We start from the raw sequence: 19,695 nt of genomic DNA on the forward strand, positions 1-19,695 counted from the left end.
AATTGTATCAACAGTTTTGCCTCCAATTTCTCAAGAGGCATGGTTGGTTATCTCCAGTCCTTAAGAGCCACAGACAGGTATATTTGTAGACAATGGAGGCAGTGCACGCAAATCTACCTCATAAATTTACATTGTGGATATCATGAAAACCAGACCTGTTTATGGCTGTTGAGAACCAAAGTTGGCCATTCTTGCATTAGCTGTTAGTGATGTGCATGGAATTGTTTTTGTTATTTTGGTTTATTTTATTCACTTTTGGATATTTTTTTCATTTTGTGGGATTGTTTTTTGTTTTTTTATTTGTTTCATAAAATAGTGCATATTATTTGAAAATAGCACACCCTATTTTCCAAAATGAATGAAGCTGAACATTTCTAGTATTTTCAGGGAAGGAGGGGTTGAATTGCATTAATTCTGGAGTAAAATGAATTGAACTGAAAATACCTGTTTTGGTTTTCATTACAATTTGTATTGAAACAAATGTACATATCTATTAGCTATCAAACCAGCATTTGGAAGATAAATTGAACATATGAAAATAGAGTAATTTGTAACAAAATTGTATCTGAACCACTTATAAATATCTGTTTTTGATGAAAGTGAGAGTATTTTCTATTTATCATAAAGTATAATAGTATATGCTTACATACTATTAAATTGCATAGTTCAAAAAGTATCATTTTTAGCCCTTCAACTGTTTTTAATTCCCATCTGGGTAAAGATTGTTGATTAAATGAAGCCTGCTAAAACGGAAGTGTTAAAGATCTAGGCATATTCACATGGGGCCTTATTTTCTAAGGACTTATCGCACGCGATATGGCTGTATCGCGTGCGATAAGATCGCATGTCACGGTAAAAGGGCTTATCACAGTATGCAAATGCAAATTTTTAATTAAGTATTCAGGGAACGGAGTTGGGGCGGGACAAATGCAAAGTAGGGATGATTTACCACAAACTGTGAAAGGAATACGCTCTTATCGCGGCTCCTAACGCGGCCAACAACTACACCTTTTTCAAAAGCGATAGGCAGTATCACTGTGCATAGCGCACCCTGCGATATTATCGCAGTGAGGGAAATTTTTTTAACCAATCCCCCACACATCTACCAAGCCATTCTGGACCAATAAAAAGGCTTGATCTTAGTAGGTCAATGTTCCCAACAACATCTACACATTTCCAAGTGTACTTGGCAAGTTCACGTCATGGCGGAGCAGGCCTGCCGCAGACCCCAGGATGTGGGCCGACGTCGCCGCAGATACAGGCAGCGGATCTATCTTCCATGAACCTCATTGCTGGGTATGCCAGAGGATGTTCTGATCACCAGGTATCGTCTCAGCTCCCGTGCTATCCTGGACATATATGAAGACATATGTGGTGGTCTTGACCCTCGAACCAGAAAGAGCCATGTTGTCCCCGGCCTTACTAAACTGTTGGCCGCCCTGTACTTCACAGCAAGTGGCTCCTTCCAATCCACAGTAGCTTTTGTGGGTGGGATGTCCCAAAGCACCTTTTCAAGGTGTCTGGACCAGGTCATTGAAGCAGTTATAGCTCACATGCCTTGATACATACGTTTTCCATGCAACAGACAGGACCTGATGGACCTCAAGTGTGATTTATATGCCTTTGCCCACTTTCAGAATGTAATAGGAGCTATAGACTCATGTGGCCATCATTCCACTCCATCAGATTGAGGCAGCCTTCCACAACAGAAAGCAGTTCCACTCCCTCAACGTGCAAGTGGTCTGTGATGCAGGAATGCAGATCCTCTCAGTGATATCCAGGTTTCCGGGATCAGCGCACAATTACTTTATACTCAGGCAATCATCTCTGTTTCGCAAATTCGAGGTGGGCCTATATTGTGAGGGTTGGCTTGTAGGTAAGAGATACGTTTCCAAAAATGTCCCATATCTGTTATGTATATTTCTGTAAGGGCACACAAATGTGATGCATACACCTGTCATGATTGAGTGAAATGTCCTCAGCATACTAGGCCTCAGTGCTTCAGACTGTTACCTTTAGTGGAATGGCTCTTGCACCAAAACAATTCACCTCCTCCTCCTCACCACAACACTCCTCCTACTCCTCACCACAACACCTCGCCTCCTCCGCCTCCTCACCACAACACCTTGCCTCCTCCTCCTCACCACTCCTCCACCCCTCACCTCCTCCTCATCACAACTCCTCCACGCCTCACCTCCTCCTCCACACAGATAAAGACAAACAAGTGACAAACCACCTTTCACTCCAACAGATATGGCAAAAGACACAGGTAAAGGGAAACAGAGGAAAACACAAAAGACATGAATCCGCACTCAGTAATCAAGATAGCTAACTCCTACTACAGCTCCTACGCCTAACACCTACCTCCACTTCAAAACTCCTTCCAAACCCTCAAAGGAGGAGGGGCAGGAAGTGACCTTTTATACATGTCACATTATCGTGGCATGCTATAGTTTTTTAAAAAAAAATTTCACTAACTGTGAAAACATCGCGAACCATGATGCTTTATTTTTGCAAATTGCAATGGCATCGCGAATCACGAAAATCTGTTCGCGATTCGCGAAAACATCGCAGATCGGGAAAATTTTGCAGTTATGCAGTAGCTACTTCATTTGAATGGAAAGCCCCTTTTACTAGCTCATGCGTTAGCCATGCGTTAACCATGCGATATTGGTAAATCCAGCCCAAGGTCTTTTTCAGATAATTGAATTTATCATTATTGTAAAAATTTCAGGTAAAGACAAAACTTGTGCCATCCAGCTGTAGGTGAAAAAATAGAGAATATAAATCCATACCTTCTTTTAAGTCAGACATCTATGAAAGAAACAATCCACAGCCAATGCTGAACTTTTACAAGATGTTGTTACATTTTGAAATGCCTGTTCCTATACAGTTTGTGCTTGAGATATGCTGCAGAACCATGCTTAAATGCATTGAGCAAATTTAATTTCAATTCAGTTCTTAAAATTTCTTCTTGAAACCCATGCTATCACACCAAGCATATTGAACAAATTAATCAAAATGTACACAGTTCAGAACAACATCAATTGAAGTTACACTCCTACATACACCTGCTATTCTAACCAACAAAGCAGTAAATAGGTTATGCATCACTACAGCAATATCAGTATCACTGGTAGGCTGATACCCCTGTATGCCATTTTGTGAAATTACTTGTTACATAGTTAAAAAAAACAAAACATACAGCCAAAAGTTAGCTGGAAAGATTAAAGTCAGGGAGGATAACTTTCAAAGCGGCATGCGTGCACACATTTACATGCATATTAATTTATTTATTTATTTATTTATTTAGGGCTTTTTTATACCGACACTCATGATACCAATCATATCGTATCGGTTTACAATAAACAGTGGTGCAATAACATTAACAACAACGTGAACAATAGGCATATGTCAGCCCGCGCCCTGGTACGCAATCATTCATTTTATAATATGTACGCGCATATGTGAGAATATTATAAAATAGCCTGAATATGCGCACATGTGCCAAATTCTAAGTGGGTGTGTGCATGTGTGCGCAAATCCTGTTTCTACTGTGTAAATCAGGGAATTTTAAAAGGGGCGCGCGCCGACGCCATTCCCAGTTTACCAGCTCGGTCCCAGTTCTCCCATTTAAGAGAAAGGTCCTTCAATCCCCACAAGTTTGATAGCCTTTCTCATCCCCCCAGTTAGCTCCGACCCTTAAACCCCACAGATCTGCTAGTTTTCTTTAAATATTAACTTACATAGCATCCACAGCAGAAGTAAAGATATGCAGCAAGGGGTCGCATCAGCATTTACGCACACATCTTAGATTCACGCCCCAGAATGCCCATGACCTGGCCAGGCCATGCCCCACCCCCTTTTGAAAATGCTTTAGATATGCACATTGCTGGAGATACGTGTGTATCTCGGTGGTTTTTAAAATCCGCTTGGCGAGAATTCATGCCCAGCTTCTTCACGCATCCGCTAATTAATGTGCACATTGGGTTTTTTTAATTCACCTCAAATTTTAGAATATACTGTCTCTTCTTAGTCTATGTAACAAGATAGTGTTAAGCATCTTACTAGTATCCCAGCTTTGGAGGTGATTCACAAAATACATCCTGAACATGATATTTGGCTTTAATGTCAGACATCATACCTCCAATAGCAAATGCACCTCACTCCCATATAAATGCTTCAAAGTCAAATCACTCTAGTGAACTCACCTTTTTTTTTATAATTGACAATTTTTATTAAAGACAAAGTGTAATATTTGAAGATTTTCAGCTCTGTAATCAATGTTCATGCTCAATATCAATTTTTTTTAAATCTAACTATCACCAAATAGTGGTCCCATTTATTTTTAAAACAATTTTACTCAATTGATTATAACATTTTTTCATCTTGGATTAGCCCATCGCAAATGTAGAAATACAATATAAAAAAAAAACCATAATAATGAAAATATATCATTGTTATACAGTATACTATCTCCAGTAAAATTGTAACCATGGTAATTTATTTATTTTATTTAATTAAAAACTTTTCTAGTCCACTAAACTGGCCAATAAGGCCATCCAAAATGATGTACATAACTTTAAAAGCATAGTTCATACAGTATATAAAACATTATCACAATGTAAACATAAATTCTCATATAAAACATCAGATTGTAAAATAAAGTCCAATCCCAAGCAGGCCAACCTATTCAGAACTTGGTAAACTTCCAAGTAGCAACTTGACCAAACCCACTATTTTTATCCATCAGAGATCTTCACTTCCACATCTTAACTAACCGCTTACCAGGGAAAGATCCAGGTTTTAATCTTTTATTCAGAATAGTACATCATTTTGTCTAGCCTAATCTCCAGAGGCAATATAATCCAAAGGCAGAAGACTACTACAAAAGGAGCTCTATTGCTTAGACCTTATGACATTCTGGATCAGAAGGGATGAGTAATAAAGCCCCTTGACTGGAACAGAGCTTTTGCTCTGGGATGTATATTTTCAATTTCTCTCTAAGGTCCATTGCCTCTCTTTACTTAAAAAAAGGAAAGTTAACATTTTAAACTGAATCCAGGCATAAGCCAGCAACCAATGTGAAGATATTAATATTGGTGTCATTCTGATACATTTAAGGCAGTTAAATATTAATTTTGCTCCCAAACCACAAAATAAAGACATACCCAGATGCTTTCTTCTTGATGATATTGCTTCCAGTTTCTTCCGGTGTCACTAAACATCAGAAAATAACTTGTTACCCAGTCTGAACTCCCATATCTTCCTTGGGAAGCAATAGCAGTGATCTCAGTTCTTTCTCCCAGATCAATCTGGAGCCACTGATATTTATCTGATACGACTGGAGACCAACCGCCAGCTCCTTAAAAAAAATCAATATAAATATACTGTGATCTATTAAATTAAGATAAATATTGAGCATAAAAGAAAACTATAATCTTTGATAAAGAATTGGAATTGAGCTTTATATTACTTTAACTCAGAGTTTCACATGCAACATTGTATCATTGTAGATAACGGCAGAAAAAGACCAAGGGACCCAATTCTTCTGTCCAGTTGTTCCCATTCACACAGCAGGGACAAATTCCAACTGCCAGCCATAGAAGCTTAATGGTTATACTATATTACTCTTTATCCAAGTGAGTTTTTGTATCCTTCTATATTAGTTCTCTACCATCCCAGATAGATGACCATACAAGATCCTATATTTAATTCACCTTACTTGTCTTACCAAGGAATGGCCACATCTAGACAGGCTGTTGTCCAAATACCCAGTCTCCTAGGTCCTTGTTGGACAGCACACAGACACCATCAACCTGCTGTCACTGACCCAGTTAGTTTTTGGGGAAGTTGCAACCTACTGGTCCCAACTTAGCTATCCCATGGCCTGCAGTATTGCTAGGTTATGCTTCCTTTTCCCACCTGTTCCAACTCTTATCTCAGTAATATGTTTGCTCAGTCCTAGTAAACTTACAAGCAAACAGACACTAAATGATTTAGCTGACCCAAATATAGGGTAAGCAATTATGTAAAATAGCTACCGGTACTTATGCATGTGAAACATTATTTACTCATCAAAAAGCCTTTGAAAATTACCCTCATAGATGGTGGACAATTTTTAAAAGTGCATCTCCTTGTGTAATAGAGATGTTCATTCGTTTTTGCCGAATTGGAAAATTGCAACAAAATTGTCCAATTCGGCATGTTTCAGGGAGCCCGAAAAAAATCAGGATTTTCCCATTTTTTCGCAAAAATTTGTTTTTCCGATTAGTGCGCACTAACGGGAGTCAGTGCGCGCTAACTCCCCGTTAGTGCACGCTAACTCCCGTTAGCGCGCACTGACAAAAACTAACAAAAAGTAACAAAAAATAACAAAATCTAACATTTTTTGTTAGTGTGCACTAACGGGAGTTAGTGCGCACTAACGGGGAGTTAGCGCGCACTAATGGGGAGTTAGCGCACACTAACTAAAAATCGATTTTTCGCGAAAAATAAGACCCGTACCGAAAAAAAACAACATTTTCCATGGTGGCCGAAAAACGAAGAACGACACGAACACAAAAAATGATGCACATCTCTATTGTGTAATATACTGTTGTTACCACAAAAATAGCTTTGAAAATGTGTCTTTCCCAGGTATATGAATATGCCATCCTTTATGTAATACATATTTAGCTATGTCAGTCTTATCTGGCTTTTGATACATGCTCTGTACCATTTTGGTAGTCTTTCCAAAGTTACGGCCTCCAGAATTGAACACAATATTCTAAGTGAGGTTTCACCAATGATTTGAACAAATGCATTATCACTTCCTTTTTTGAAATTTTAAACCTTCCCCATGCACCTTAGAATCCTTATGGCTCTGACCATATAATGGGAATTCTTGGCCTAAGTCTGACAAGCTTGACTTAGGATGTATTCAGAAGGTAGGTCTCATTGGACTCAGCATTCTCACCACTGATACCTGTTTCACGTGACTGTACAACAGGTTTAGGAAAAAAAGATGTAAACAACAAATGTACAAGCCTTATGATGAGGGAGTTAGCCATAAGAGTAAATTGTTTTCTCTTCTTGAACCATGTTTTGAAAAATCATGTATCTCTCAAAATATGTTTTCATATGTGCAGATGAAAGGATCATAACTAAGAACATAAGAAATTTCCATGCTGGGTCAGACCACAGGTCCATCAAGCCCAGCATTCTGTTTCCAACAGAGGCCAAACCAGGCCACAAGAACCTGGCAAGTACCCAAACACCAAGAAGATCCCATGCTACTGATGCTATAAATAGCAGTGGCTATTCCCTAAGTAAACTTGATTAATAGCCGTTAATGGACTTCTCCTCCAAGAACTTATCCAAACCATTTTTTAACCCAGCTACACTAATTGCAATAACCACATCATCTGGCAACAAATTCCAGAGCTTTATTGTGTGTTGAATGAAAAATAATTTTCTCCTATTAGTCTTAAATGTGCTACTTGCTAATTCATGGAATGCACCCTAGTCCTTTTATTATTTGAAAGTATAAATAACCGATTTACATCTACTCGTTGAAGACCTCTCATGATCTTAAAGACCTCTATCATATCCCCCCTCAGGCATCTCTTCTCCAAGCTGAACAGCCCTAACCTAAGAAACATAAGAAACATAAGAAAATGCCATACTGGGTCAGACCAAGGGTCCATCAAGCCCAGCATCCTGTTTCCAACAGTGGCCAATCCAGGCCATAAGAACATAGCAAGTACCCAAAAACTAAGTCTATTCCATGTAACCATTGCTAATGGCAGTGGCTATTCTCTAAGTGAACTTAATAGCAGGTAATGGACTTCTCCTCCAAGAAATTATCCAATCCTTTTTTAAACACAGCTATACTAACTGCACTAACCACATTCTCTGGCAACAAATTCCAGAGTTTAATTGTGCGTTGAGTAAAAAAGAACTTTCTCCGATTAGTTTTAAATGTGCCCCATGCTAACTTCATGGAGTGCCCCCTAGTCTTTCTACTATCCGAAAGAGTAAATAACCGATTCACATCTACCCGTTCTAGACCTCTCATGATTTTAAACACCTCTATCATATCCCCCCTCAGTCGTCTCTTCTCCAAGCTGAAAAGTCCTAACCTCTTTAGTCTTTCCTCATAGGGGAGTTGTTCCATTCCCCTTATCATTTTGGTAGCCCTTCTCTGTACCTTCTCCATCGCAATTATATCTTTTTGAGATGCGGCAACCAGAATTGTACACAGTATTCAAGGTGCGGTCTCAGCATGGAGCGATACAGAGGCATTATGACATTTTCCATTTTATTCACCATTCCTTTTCTAATAATTCCCAACATTCTGTTTGCTTTTTTGACTTCCGCAGCACACTGCACCGACGATTTCAATGTGTTATCCACTATGACACCTAGATCTCTTTCTTGGGTTGTAGCACCTAATATGGAACCCAACATTGTATAATTATAGCATGGGTTATTTTTCCCTATATGCATCACCTTGCACTTATCCACATTAAATTTCATCTGCCATTTGGATGCCCAATTTTCCAGTCTCACAAGGTCTTCCTGCAATTTATCACAATCTGCTTGTGATTTAACTACTCTGAACAATTTTGTGTCATCTGCAAATTTGATTATCTCACACGTCGTATTACTTTCCAGATCATTTATAAATATATTGAACAGTAAGGGTCCCAATACAGATCCCTGAGGCACTCCACTGTCCACTCCCTTCCACTGAGAAAATTGCCCATTTAATCCTACTCTCTGTTTCCTGTCTTTTAGCCAGTTTGCAATCCACGAAAGGACATCGCCACCTATCCCATGACTTTTTACTTTTCCTAGAAGCCTCTCATGAGGAACTTTGTCAAACGCCTTCTGAAAATCCAAGTATACTACATCTACCGGTTCACCTTTATCCACATGTTTATTAACTCCTTCAAAAAAGTGAAGCAGATTTGTGAGGCAAGACTTGCCCTGGGTAAAGCCATGCTGACTTTGTTCCATTTAACCATGTCTTTCTATATGTTCTGTGATTTTGATGTTTAGAACACTTTCCACTATTTTTCCTGGCACTGAAGTCAGGCTAACCGGTCTGTAGTTTCCCGGATCGCCCCTGGAGCCCTTTTTAAATATTGGGGTTACATTTGCTATCCTCCAGTCTTCAGGTACAATGGATGATTTTAATGATAAGTTACACATTTTTACTAATAGGTACGAAATTTCATTTTTTAGTTCCTTCAGAACTCTGGGGTGTATACCATCCGGTCCAGGTGATTTACTACTCTTCAGTTTGTCAATCAGGCCTACCACATCTCTAGGTTCACCGTGATTTGATTCAGTCCATCTGAATCATTACCCATGAAAACCTTCTCCATTACGGGTACCTCCCCAACATCCTCTTCAGTAAACACCGAAGCAAAGAAATCATTTAATCTTTCCGCGATGGCCTTATCTTCTCTAAGTGCCCCTTTAACCCCTCGATCATCTAACGGTCCAACTGACTCCCTCACAGGCTTTCTGTTTCGGATATATTTTAAAAAGTTTTTACTGTGAGTTTTGCCTCTACAGCCAACTTCTTTTCAAATTCTCTCTTAGCCTGTCTTATCAATGTCTTACATTTAACTTGCCAAAGCTTATGCATTATCCTATTTTCTTCTGTTGGATTCTTCTTCCAATTTTTGAATGAAGATCTTTTGGCTAAAATAGCTTCTTTCACCTCCCCTTTTAACCATGCCGGTAATCGTTTTGCCTTCTTTCCACCTTTCTTAATGTGTGGAATACATCTGGACTGTGCTTCTAGAATGGTATTTTTTAACAATGACCACGCCTCTTGGACATTTTTTACTTTTGTAGCTGCTCCTTTCAGTTTTTTTCTAACAATTTTTCTCATTTTATCAAAGTTTCCCTTTTGAAAGTTTAGCACGAGAGCCTTGGATTTGCACACTATTCCTTTTCCAGTCATTAAATCAAATTTGATCATATTATGATCACTATTGCCAAGCGGCCCCACCACCGTTACCTCTTCAGTCTTTCTTCATAGGGGAGCTGTTCCATCCCCTTTATCATTTTGGTTGCCCTTCTCTGTATCCTTTCCATCGCAACTATATCTTTTTTGAGATTGTGCGACCAGAATTGTACACAGAATTCAAGGTACAGTCTCACCATGGAGTGATACAGAGGCATTATGACATTTTCCATTTTATTAACCATTCCCTTCCTAATAATTCCTAACACTCTGTTTGCTTTTTTGACTGCTGCAGCACACTAAGCCAATGATTTTAAAGTATTATCCACTATGATGCCTAGATCTTTTTCCTGGGTGGTAGCTCCTAATATGGAACCTAACATCGTGTAACTACAGCAAGAGTTATTTTTCCCTATATGCAACACCTTGCACTTGTCCACATTAAATGTCATCTGCCATTTGGATGCCCAATCTTCCAGTCTTGCTAGATCCTCCTGTAAGGTATCACAATCTGCTTGTGATTTAACTACTCTGAATAATTTTGTATCATACGCAAATTTGATAACCTCACTTGTCATATTCCTTTCCAGATCATTTATTTATATATTGAAAAGCACCGGTCCAAGTACAGATCCCTGAGGCACTCCACTGTTTACCCTTTTCCATTGAGAAAATTGACCATTTAATCCTACTCTCTGTTTTCTGTCTTTTAACCAGCTTGTAATCCACGAAAGGACATCGCCTCCTATCCCATGACTTTTTATATCTTTAGATATAGTCCCCCACACCATTTAGGTTTCCTTTCTCTAGACCGCCTCTAGCCTATCTCTATCCTTTTTGAGATATGGCTTCCAGAACTGAACACAGTGCTCTAAGTGAGGCCTCAAAATTATTTTTCCATCATGAGTTCATCAGTCACTGTTGCCCTGCGGTCTCTCTCCTGATAAGTGCATAATAGCATTTCCACTCCCCCCCCCCCCCCCCCATAATTTACAGCTCCTTTTGATTTTCGCATCTCAAATGCATACCCTGCATGTTTTGCATTGAATTTTAATTGCCAAGTCTTCTGTCCATCATCTGACTTTCTTAGATTACTTCATATGCTGTCTACTCTCTCAGGCATGCCACTCTTGCATATCTTTGTGTCATCTGCAAAAAGACAATTTTTTTCTTCTAAATCTTCTGCAATAATAGTCACAAAGAAATGGAAAAACCAGCACAGGATCAATCCCTGAGGTACCCCAACTAGTCACCTCTCTCTCCCAAGAGTGAGTTCTATTTACCACTACCCTCTATCATCTATCATTCGTCCAATTTCTAATCTAATCCACCATCTTGGATCCAACCTCCAAGCTACTCAGTTTATTCATGAACCTCCTGTGTGGGTCAATATTGAAAACTTTATTGAAATCCAAACAAAACACATCCCATTCCCACCTGCTCTTGATTTAATTCTTTCTAATTGAAAAATATAAATTAGACTTCTTTGACATAATATGGCTCTGGTAAAACCATGCTGTTTGGGATCATGCAACCTACTGGATTGAAGCTAGTTCACTATTTTTTCTTTCATCAGTGTCTCCATTAGTTTTTCTACCTCTGAGGTAAGGCTTATTGGTCTGTACTGGTCTCTGTTACCATTTTTGTGAAGAGGGACCACAATTCTTCTCTAATCTCATGTATCTACTCCCATCTCCAATAATCTATTAAACAAGTCCTTTAGTGGACCAGCCAGAATCTAGTATCCTTAGATGTATCTTATCCTTTAGCCAGGATTGGGATACGATTGTAGTCAGGAAAGATTGGTAAGCATGATTACTCCTGTCAGGGTGTTGGAAAAACCACAGACTATCACCTTAGAGACTATTTGGAAAGCACTTATTTCTTTGCAATCATCTATTGTGACTCTGTCTAATATTATGACAGAAACACAACAATGTCTTAAACAAATTGATCCTGTAATGGTAATTCCTACAGATAAAATAAATAATTTGGAAACTCAAGAAGCACAAATACAGAAAAGGCAAATGGGCCTGATTCAAGTTGAATTAGTTAGTACAAGAAAAATTGAGACTATAGAAAATGAATTGAGATTTAAAAATCTCCAATACTGAATTTCCCATGATATAAATTTAATTTCACCTTATGAACAATTTAAGAAATATATGTTGGATATTCTATCTATTCCACAAAAGGTGTTACCACCTATTGCTAAAATATATTTCTTGAACAAAAAAGAAAGGAAGAAGAAAAAGAGCAACAAAAGAATGCAGAGATTGGGAATTTTACAGAACTAATTGAATAATCATTAGAAGAACAAGTAGAGTCATGAGGAACATTGTTGGTTACATTTGTGTTTCCTTCAGACAGACACACTGTTCTGAGATTATTTCTTAGAAATAGAGAAAAGTTATATATGGCCCAAAAGATGTGGGTCTACCCGGATATAACTAGAGCTATCCAGCAGTGCAGGAAGGAATTTCTAGCCATGTGTCAGGAGGCTAGGCACTTGGTGCTACAATTATTATCAGATACCCTAGTAAATGTGTGTTAACTTTAGATAGAACAAGATATGTGTAATTTGAACCAATGCAATTACGTTCCTTTATAAATTCACATTTACATTTGTGAAATTAAGACTCTACCAAACTTTCAGGCAGATACAGTACAGTACGCTCCGGAGCGCACTGTTAACCTGCCCTTGGACACGCGTTTTCCCTTACCCCTTATTCAGTAAGAGGCGGAAACCGCGCATCCAACCCGCGGCACCTAATAGCGCCCTCAACATGCAAATGCATGTTGCTGGCCCTATTAGGTAATAGGTATGCACGCGGGATACAGAAAGTAAAATGTGCAGCCAAGCCGCACATTTTACTCTAAGAAATTAGCGCTTACCCAAAGGTAGGCGCTAGTTTCTGCCGGAACCCGGAAATTGCACAGAAAACTCCGACTTAATATCATAGCGATATTAAGTCGGAGGTCCCGAAGGGTGTAAAAAGTAAAAAAAAAAAAAAAAGAAAAAAAAATTGAAATTGGGCGGGGCGGCTGTCGGGCCGAAAACTGGATGCTCAATTTTGCTGGCGTCCAGTTTCCGAGCCTGTGGCTGTCAGCGGGCTCGAGAACCAACGCCGGCAAAATTGAGCATCGGCTGTCAAACCCGCTGACAGCCGCCGCTCCAGGTCAAAAGGAGGTGCTAGGGATGCGCTAGTGTACCTAGCACATCCTTTTGCCCGTTTCTACTGCACCACCTAATTTACATAATGAATTGTGCGCACCGGCGAGTGGCTGGTGCGCCCGCCGGGAGAGCGGACGAACGCCCGCTCTCCCGCATTTTTACTGAATTGGCCCGTTTCATAGGCAATAGTATATATATTGTTGATACCTTTAACTTGTATTAAATTGAGTTCCTATATTAAGAAACTCCTGAATACATCTTGGGTCTTTTCTGATTTGCTTTTAAAGGTCACATCAATTACTTTCAGAAGTTATTTCAATCGTATACACATGATGTATTATGATGTTTTTTTTACTTTATATGTGATATGTTTGCTGTCAAAATTGAAGCTATTTCTGTTGTATACACAAGGGGGACAGATTTTAAAAGGGATACACGTGTATATTACACGCGTAACTCCGAAAACCCGCTCCTGCACGCGCCGAGCCTATTATGCAAGGGCTTGGTGAAGTGCGCAAGCCCCGGGACGTATGTATGTCCCGGGGCTTGAAAAAATGGGCGGGACGGTCCGGGGCGGGGCATGGGCATGGCCAGAAGCCTTTCCAGTGTCGCTGGGCCCAGGAATCACTCGCCAACACTCGGCCAGTGCGTGGAACGTACGCCTACCCAAAGGTGGGCGTAAAATAAAAAAATAAATGTAGGGGGGGATTTAGGTAGGACTGGGGGGGGCGGGTTAAATAGGGGAAGGGAGGGGAAGGTGGGGGGTGGAAGGAAAGTTCCCTCCGAGTCCGTTCTGATTTCAGAGCGGCCTCGGAGGGAACGGGGAAAGCCATCGGGGCTCCCCTAGGGCTTAGCGCGCGCAAGGGGCCAGATATTCGTACCTATGCGTGGGCGAAGATTTGTGCGTGTAACCCAGCATGCACAAATCTACACCCGATTTTATAACATGCGCTCGCAGCCGCGCGCATGTTATAAAATCCGAGGTCGGCGTGCACAAGGGGGTGCACACTTGTGCAACTTGCGTGCGCCGAGCCCTAGGGGAGCCCCGATGGCTTTCCCTGTTCCCTCCGAAATCAGAGCGGCCTCAGAGGGAACTTTCTGCTCCTCACCTTCCCCTCCCTTCCCCTTTCAAACCCACCCCCCAGCCCTACCTAAATACCCCCCTACCTTTATTTTTTTATTTACGCCTGCAACTGGGCAGGCGTAGGTTGTGCGTGCCGGCCAAGTGCCGGTGCGCGATCCCTAGGCCCAGCGGCATTGGAGACCCCGCCCATGCCCCTCACATTTTTTCAGGCCCTGGGACTTACACACGTCCCAGGGCTTGCACGTGTCGCCGGGCCTATGCAAAATAGGTTTGGCGCACGCACGAGCCGGTTTTTGGGGTTACAAGCATAATATACGTGCATAACCCTTTTAAAATCCGCCCCAAGGTGCACAAGTTTGCACTCCCTTGTGCCGACCCCAGATTTTATAACATGCGCATGGCTGCGCACGCATGTTATAAAATTGGGCGTAGATTTGTGCGTGCCTGGTTGCACGCACAAATCTACGCCCGCGCGTAGGTACGAATATCTGGCCCATGATGTATTAAGATGTTTCTTTGACCCTATATTTGATATGCTTTTTACTGACAAATATTCTTAAATCGCATAAATATAAAATTAAAAAAAAAAAGATGTATCTTATCCTTTATCGTGGCTTTGGCAAGTTCCATACAAACACCCTCTTTTGTAAATGGTGTGGTATCTACCCTATTCCCTCCATACTCTTTTGACCCAAAAGCAGTCATCATTGAACAGGTATTAGCAGGCTATTCTATAGTGATATTGAGACTCTCTCCACACCATGTCCCTCCTAATTCAATGCCTTCTCTCTGTTCTGTGTATATTTTACCCATCTCTTACACATTACTTCATGCATCTGACAAAGTGGACTCTGTCCTTGAAAGCTCATACTTTAATAAATTATTTAGACGAAAAGATGCCACTCGACTCCTGTACGTTTTGCTACACCAGACTAACACGGCTATCCTTCTGAACATTGAACAGAAGTATTTGTTCAGGAATTCTGCTTTCTTGCTGTACGTAATCACACATTTCTTCCTTTCAGCTTTAAAACTTACAAAACTACCTCTGGACTTTCTCCTTTCTCTAATATGTATGAACAAGTTTTGCCACATCTTTTTGCTTCTTTAGCAATCTCTCCTTTTCTATCTCCCCACAACCCTTCGATCCCTGGATAAATTGCTCTTATCTGTGACTTTTTCCTACATCTCTAGTTACCAACTCAATGCTTTCAACCCTGGTGCCTGAAACAGCCTTCCTATAGTGACATGTCATGCTCCTACTCTGGCCATATTCAAGTCCTGCCTGAAACCTCACCTTTTTGGCATTGCTTTTATTTCTTAATCCTGAATATCCCTTACCATAGTTTTGTTGATTTTAACTAAATTTACTATAAGCAATACATTTTCTGAAGTCTCTTGTTTATCTTTCCTGTGTGGCTTGACAAAATTGTAAACACCACATTTTTTGTTAATTGCAGTGTATTTTATTGACTATTTTGTACCCTATTTCAAGGGAAAGAGTAAAAAAAAAATACTGACTAAATAAAATGGAGCAGGGACTTCTCTAATATATTACTATGCAGTGTTGGTATATCTATTTGTGCTGTAGAGATTATAATTATTAGTAGTAATATCTTTAATAACAGTATTAGTAAGAGGTAATTTGCTATTTATTTTAAACTGTGCCAATTATAGAGTAAACATAGAAATAAAGAAGTACTACTATGAATAATATTAAAATCTGCTTGGAGTTTTGCTAATATTAACAACAAAATGAGATCTATTAGTTCACTGAAGCCTATCCTTTTTAAATTATATATTTTTGTATAGGACAAAATATGGACAGTGCTTGAATAACCTTAATGTTTTTGCATCAACAATCTTGCATAGTCCATTGCAAAAATGGATTATTTGTCCAAATAGAAAAATGACATAATATGCTATTATAGTTTTCATTTATGACCTGATATTTGCACCTTCATAATTTAGTACCTAATGAAAAATAGTCACATGCATTCCAGTACATTTGCCATATTTTCTCACTCTGTACTATTTTTGTTTCTAATGTGTATTATGGGGCACCTGGACAGAATGAACATACATATAATGAAATGGTAACAGAAATCAGGGAAGCTAACAAAATTAGCAACACAGTAAAAATGGATGATTTCAATTACCTCAGTATTGACTGGGTAAATGCCATTTCAAAGCATAGTAGGGAAGCAAAGTTTTTAGATTAAATGTATGACTGCTCTATAAAGCAACTGGTACAAAAACTGACAAGAGAGGGAGCTATTTTAGACCTAATCCTAACGGTTTTAGGGCCATTTGGTAATAGTTGTCATAATATGATCAAATTTTCTTGATAACTAAGAAAATCTACTGCAATAGCTTTTTATTTTCAAAAGAGAGACTATGATAAAATGAGAAAAATGGTTAGGAAAAAAACAGAAAGGAACAACTGCAAAGGTTAAGAGTTTATATGAGACATTGACTTTGTTCAAAAATCCACAAAAATCAAGGGAGAGTAAACTCCGCACTCAGCATATAAACCACAGAAAAACTGAGCACAGAGAAGAATATTGGTCCACACAAGTATCTTATTAATAGCTGAATGTATTATTCCAAATGGAAACTCCACTATTATCAAGTATACATTCAATTCTTAAGAGGGTCCCCCAACACGGACCCCATGTTTCGCTGCAAGGCTGCATCAGGAGGGATAACAGATGAAGGTAACAGATCTGTAGATTAAACACAAGAAATTGTTAAAAAAAAATTATTAAAAGAAAAAATTAGTGGGAACGTACATAAATGGGAACAGCCTGTGCAATATATTAAACATAACATACCTGTATCTGTGATCATGCAAACTTACAGGGAGCGCATAGGTAAAGGAAATAATATGAGCTTTAAACGCTGTCAAAATGGCATGAAAAATTGCCCACCAATCAGGATAGAGAAGAAGGTAGCCAATCAGTTCATAGCAAAAGGACTCAGGTAAAATAGCTCCACTCAATCTCATTATTCAGGCCGTGCAGATACAAACAATCCAAGGTGTATATGCATTTCTGCTCTTTACGGATGAGAATTTCAGAAAAGTTTCCCCCACGGGGGGGGGGGGGGGGGGGAAGTGGGGAAGTGGTAACACATCAATAACAAAAAATCACAAATCAGACACAGTATGAGATTGTGACAACCAGTGGTTAACCAGAGGGGCATTCTCATGTTGGTTATTAATACTTGACCGGTGTTCTATGATGCGTGTTTTGATCATACGAGTAGTTTTACCAACATACAGTTTTTGGCAGGGGCAAATAATCACATAAATCACACCTGAGGAAATACAACTAGAGGTGATACGTAAGTGAAAAACCACTTTAGAAGTAGGGTGTGCAAAAGAGGAAATTGATAAAGAAAGAGAACACACTGAGCAGTGACCACAAGGTTTATGACCTCCCAACAATTGGGCATTGAAGTAGATGGTTGAAATTCAGAATTGGCTAATAGGTCTTGGAGATTTCTTCTATGACAAAAAGAGAACCAAAGAGGGCTGTTGAAAGAATCATGTAACAAAAGTGACGAATGATATTACTAATCATACGACTATGAATGGAAAAAGGCAGAATACAATTTATGGAACCTTCAGAAGATCGTGTTTGTGGTAAAAACAAAAAATCACGGTTAGCGTACAGCACATGTTTGAAAGCTTTCTTCAAAACATTAAGCAGGTACCCCCTCACTCTAAACCAGGTGAACATTTGCTCAGCTTTATTCTCAAACTCTGCCTTTGCTGAACAGAGCCTGCAAAGTCTTAGAAACTGACTGACTGTTTAAAAATGCCATGTTGGAAGCCCAGGTCAGATGTATTCCATGCATTAAAAAAGATGGAAGGAAGGCCAAACAACTGCCAGCATGATTAAAATATGAGGTGAGAGAGACTACTTTAGCCAAAAGAATATCTTTCAAAAAATGGAAAGGGATATGAATGAAGAAAAAAAGAAATAGCATATGCACTGGCAAGTTAGATGCAAAGCATTGATAAAGGCATAGGCAAAATTGGAAAAGAAACTTGCTGTGGAAGCAAAAATCTATAATACATTTTTTCAGGTACATTCAAAGAAAAAAGGCTATGAGAGTATCAGTAGGACCATTAGATGATGAAGGAGTAAAAGGGGCAATAAAGGAGGACAAGGCCACAGGAGAGAGATTAAATTAATGTTCTTGCTTCAGTCTTTATGTAGGAAGATGTAAGGCAGATACCTATAGAAGCAAACCAGAAACTGGTCCAATATTGCAAGTAGCGACCAAAAGATGAGAAGGACCTGTGAACACCAGGGATTCTTTAAAAATTGAAATGAGAGACTGCATATTTCTTATGACAGACTTGTTTACATTTAGTGCAAAAAAAGTTCCTCACTGTGCTAGATACCGTAGCAGAAATTTTTATATATTATTTATTTTTTATATATTTTACATGCCTATATTTTTATATTCTGTTCGTTATTTATATGTATAATATTTTTACTTGATTAATAATTTTAAACTCACTTTGTAGCACAGAGATCACCTGCACTTAGTACACTATGGGGTAGATTTTAAAAGGGTTAAAAGTTATGCGCGTAACCCTTTAAAACCCCCTGCGCGCGTCAAGCCTATTTTGCATAGGCTCGGTGGCACGCGCAAGCCCTGGGATGCGCGTAAGTCCTGGGGATTTGCTGGGGGGCATGTTGGGGGGGCATGTCGGGGGCGTTCCGGGGGCATGGTTTCAGACCGGGGGCGTGACAGAGACCTCCAAAATTGCTTCCAGGCCAAGGAATGGCGCGGCGGCGGCCAACTGGGGCAGGCGTAACTTTCTCGATAAAGGTAGGGGGGTGTAGATAGGGCTGGAGGGGTGGGTTAGGTAGGGGAAGGGAGGGAAGGTGGGGGGAGACCGAAGGAAAGTTCCCTCCGAGGCTGCTCCAATTTCGGAGGGAACGGACCGCTCTGCTCCTCAGAGGGAACAGGCAGCGTGCGCAGGGTGAGCCGACCCCGGATTTTATTAGATACGCGCGGCATACTTTTGTTAACGCCTGGTGCGCAGGCGTACTTTTCTAAAATCTACCCCAAAGATAAGATGACAGTTTCACTTCTGATATAGTTGTTTTAGTCAAGTTTTATTTTTTTTGATTTGCCTGCAATTTCTGCTCAGTAAGAACTACATTAATTGAACCACTTGTTAGCCACATATTATTTAATTTAAATTTTTTAACATGTCGTTTCAATCATGATCAATGTTATTATTACATTTTTTTTTTTTAGAATAATTCAAGAAAGCTGTAAGTAAGGGATCAATATGAACTGCTGCATATAGGCAATCATTCAGCATCATTTTTCTAAAAAACTGATGCTCAAACAGGTATATACCAGAACCACAATAAGTAATTTCATCCTATTTTCCTGTTTCTTCACCTTTTTGCCATATCTCATGTCACATGTCTAATTCTTTTG

The 19,695-nt window shown here is 39.6% G+C and overlaps 1 protein-coding gene across 1 annotated transcript in view; it reads right to left on the reverse strand.

Moving 5' to 3' along the window:
• The window catches only part of CNTNAP4 (contactin associated protein like 4), a 1,044,358-nt gene that overhangs the window by 855,851 nt on the left and 168,812 nt on the right, over positions 1 to 19,695 (reverse strand). The window contains exon 3 of the mRNA XM_029616960.1: positions 5,172 to 5,365. Coding sequence (XP_029472820.1) covers positions 5,172 to 5,365 — 194 coding nt within the window. The remainder of the gene's footprint in view (positions 1 to 5,171; positions 5,366 to 19,695) is intronic.

Source organism: Rhinatrema bivittatum, chromosome 1 (assembly GCF_901001135.1).
Source record: "Rhinatrema bivittatum chromosome 1, aRhiBiv1.1, whole genome shotgun sequence".
NCBI lineage: Eukaryota > Metazoa > Chordata > Amphibia > Gymnophiona > Rhinatrematidae > Rhinatrema > Rhinatrema bivittatum.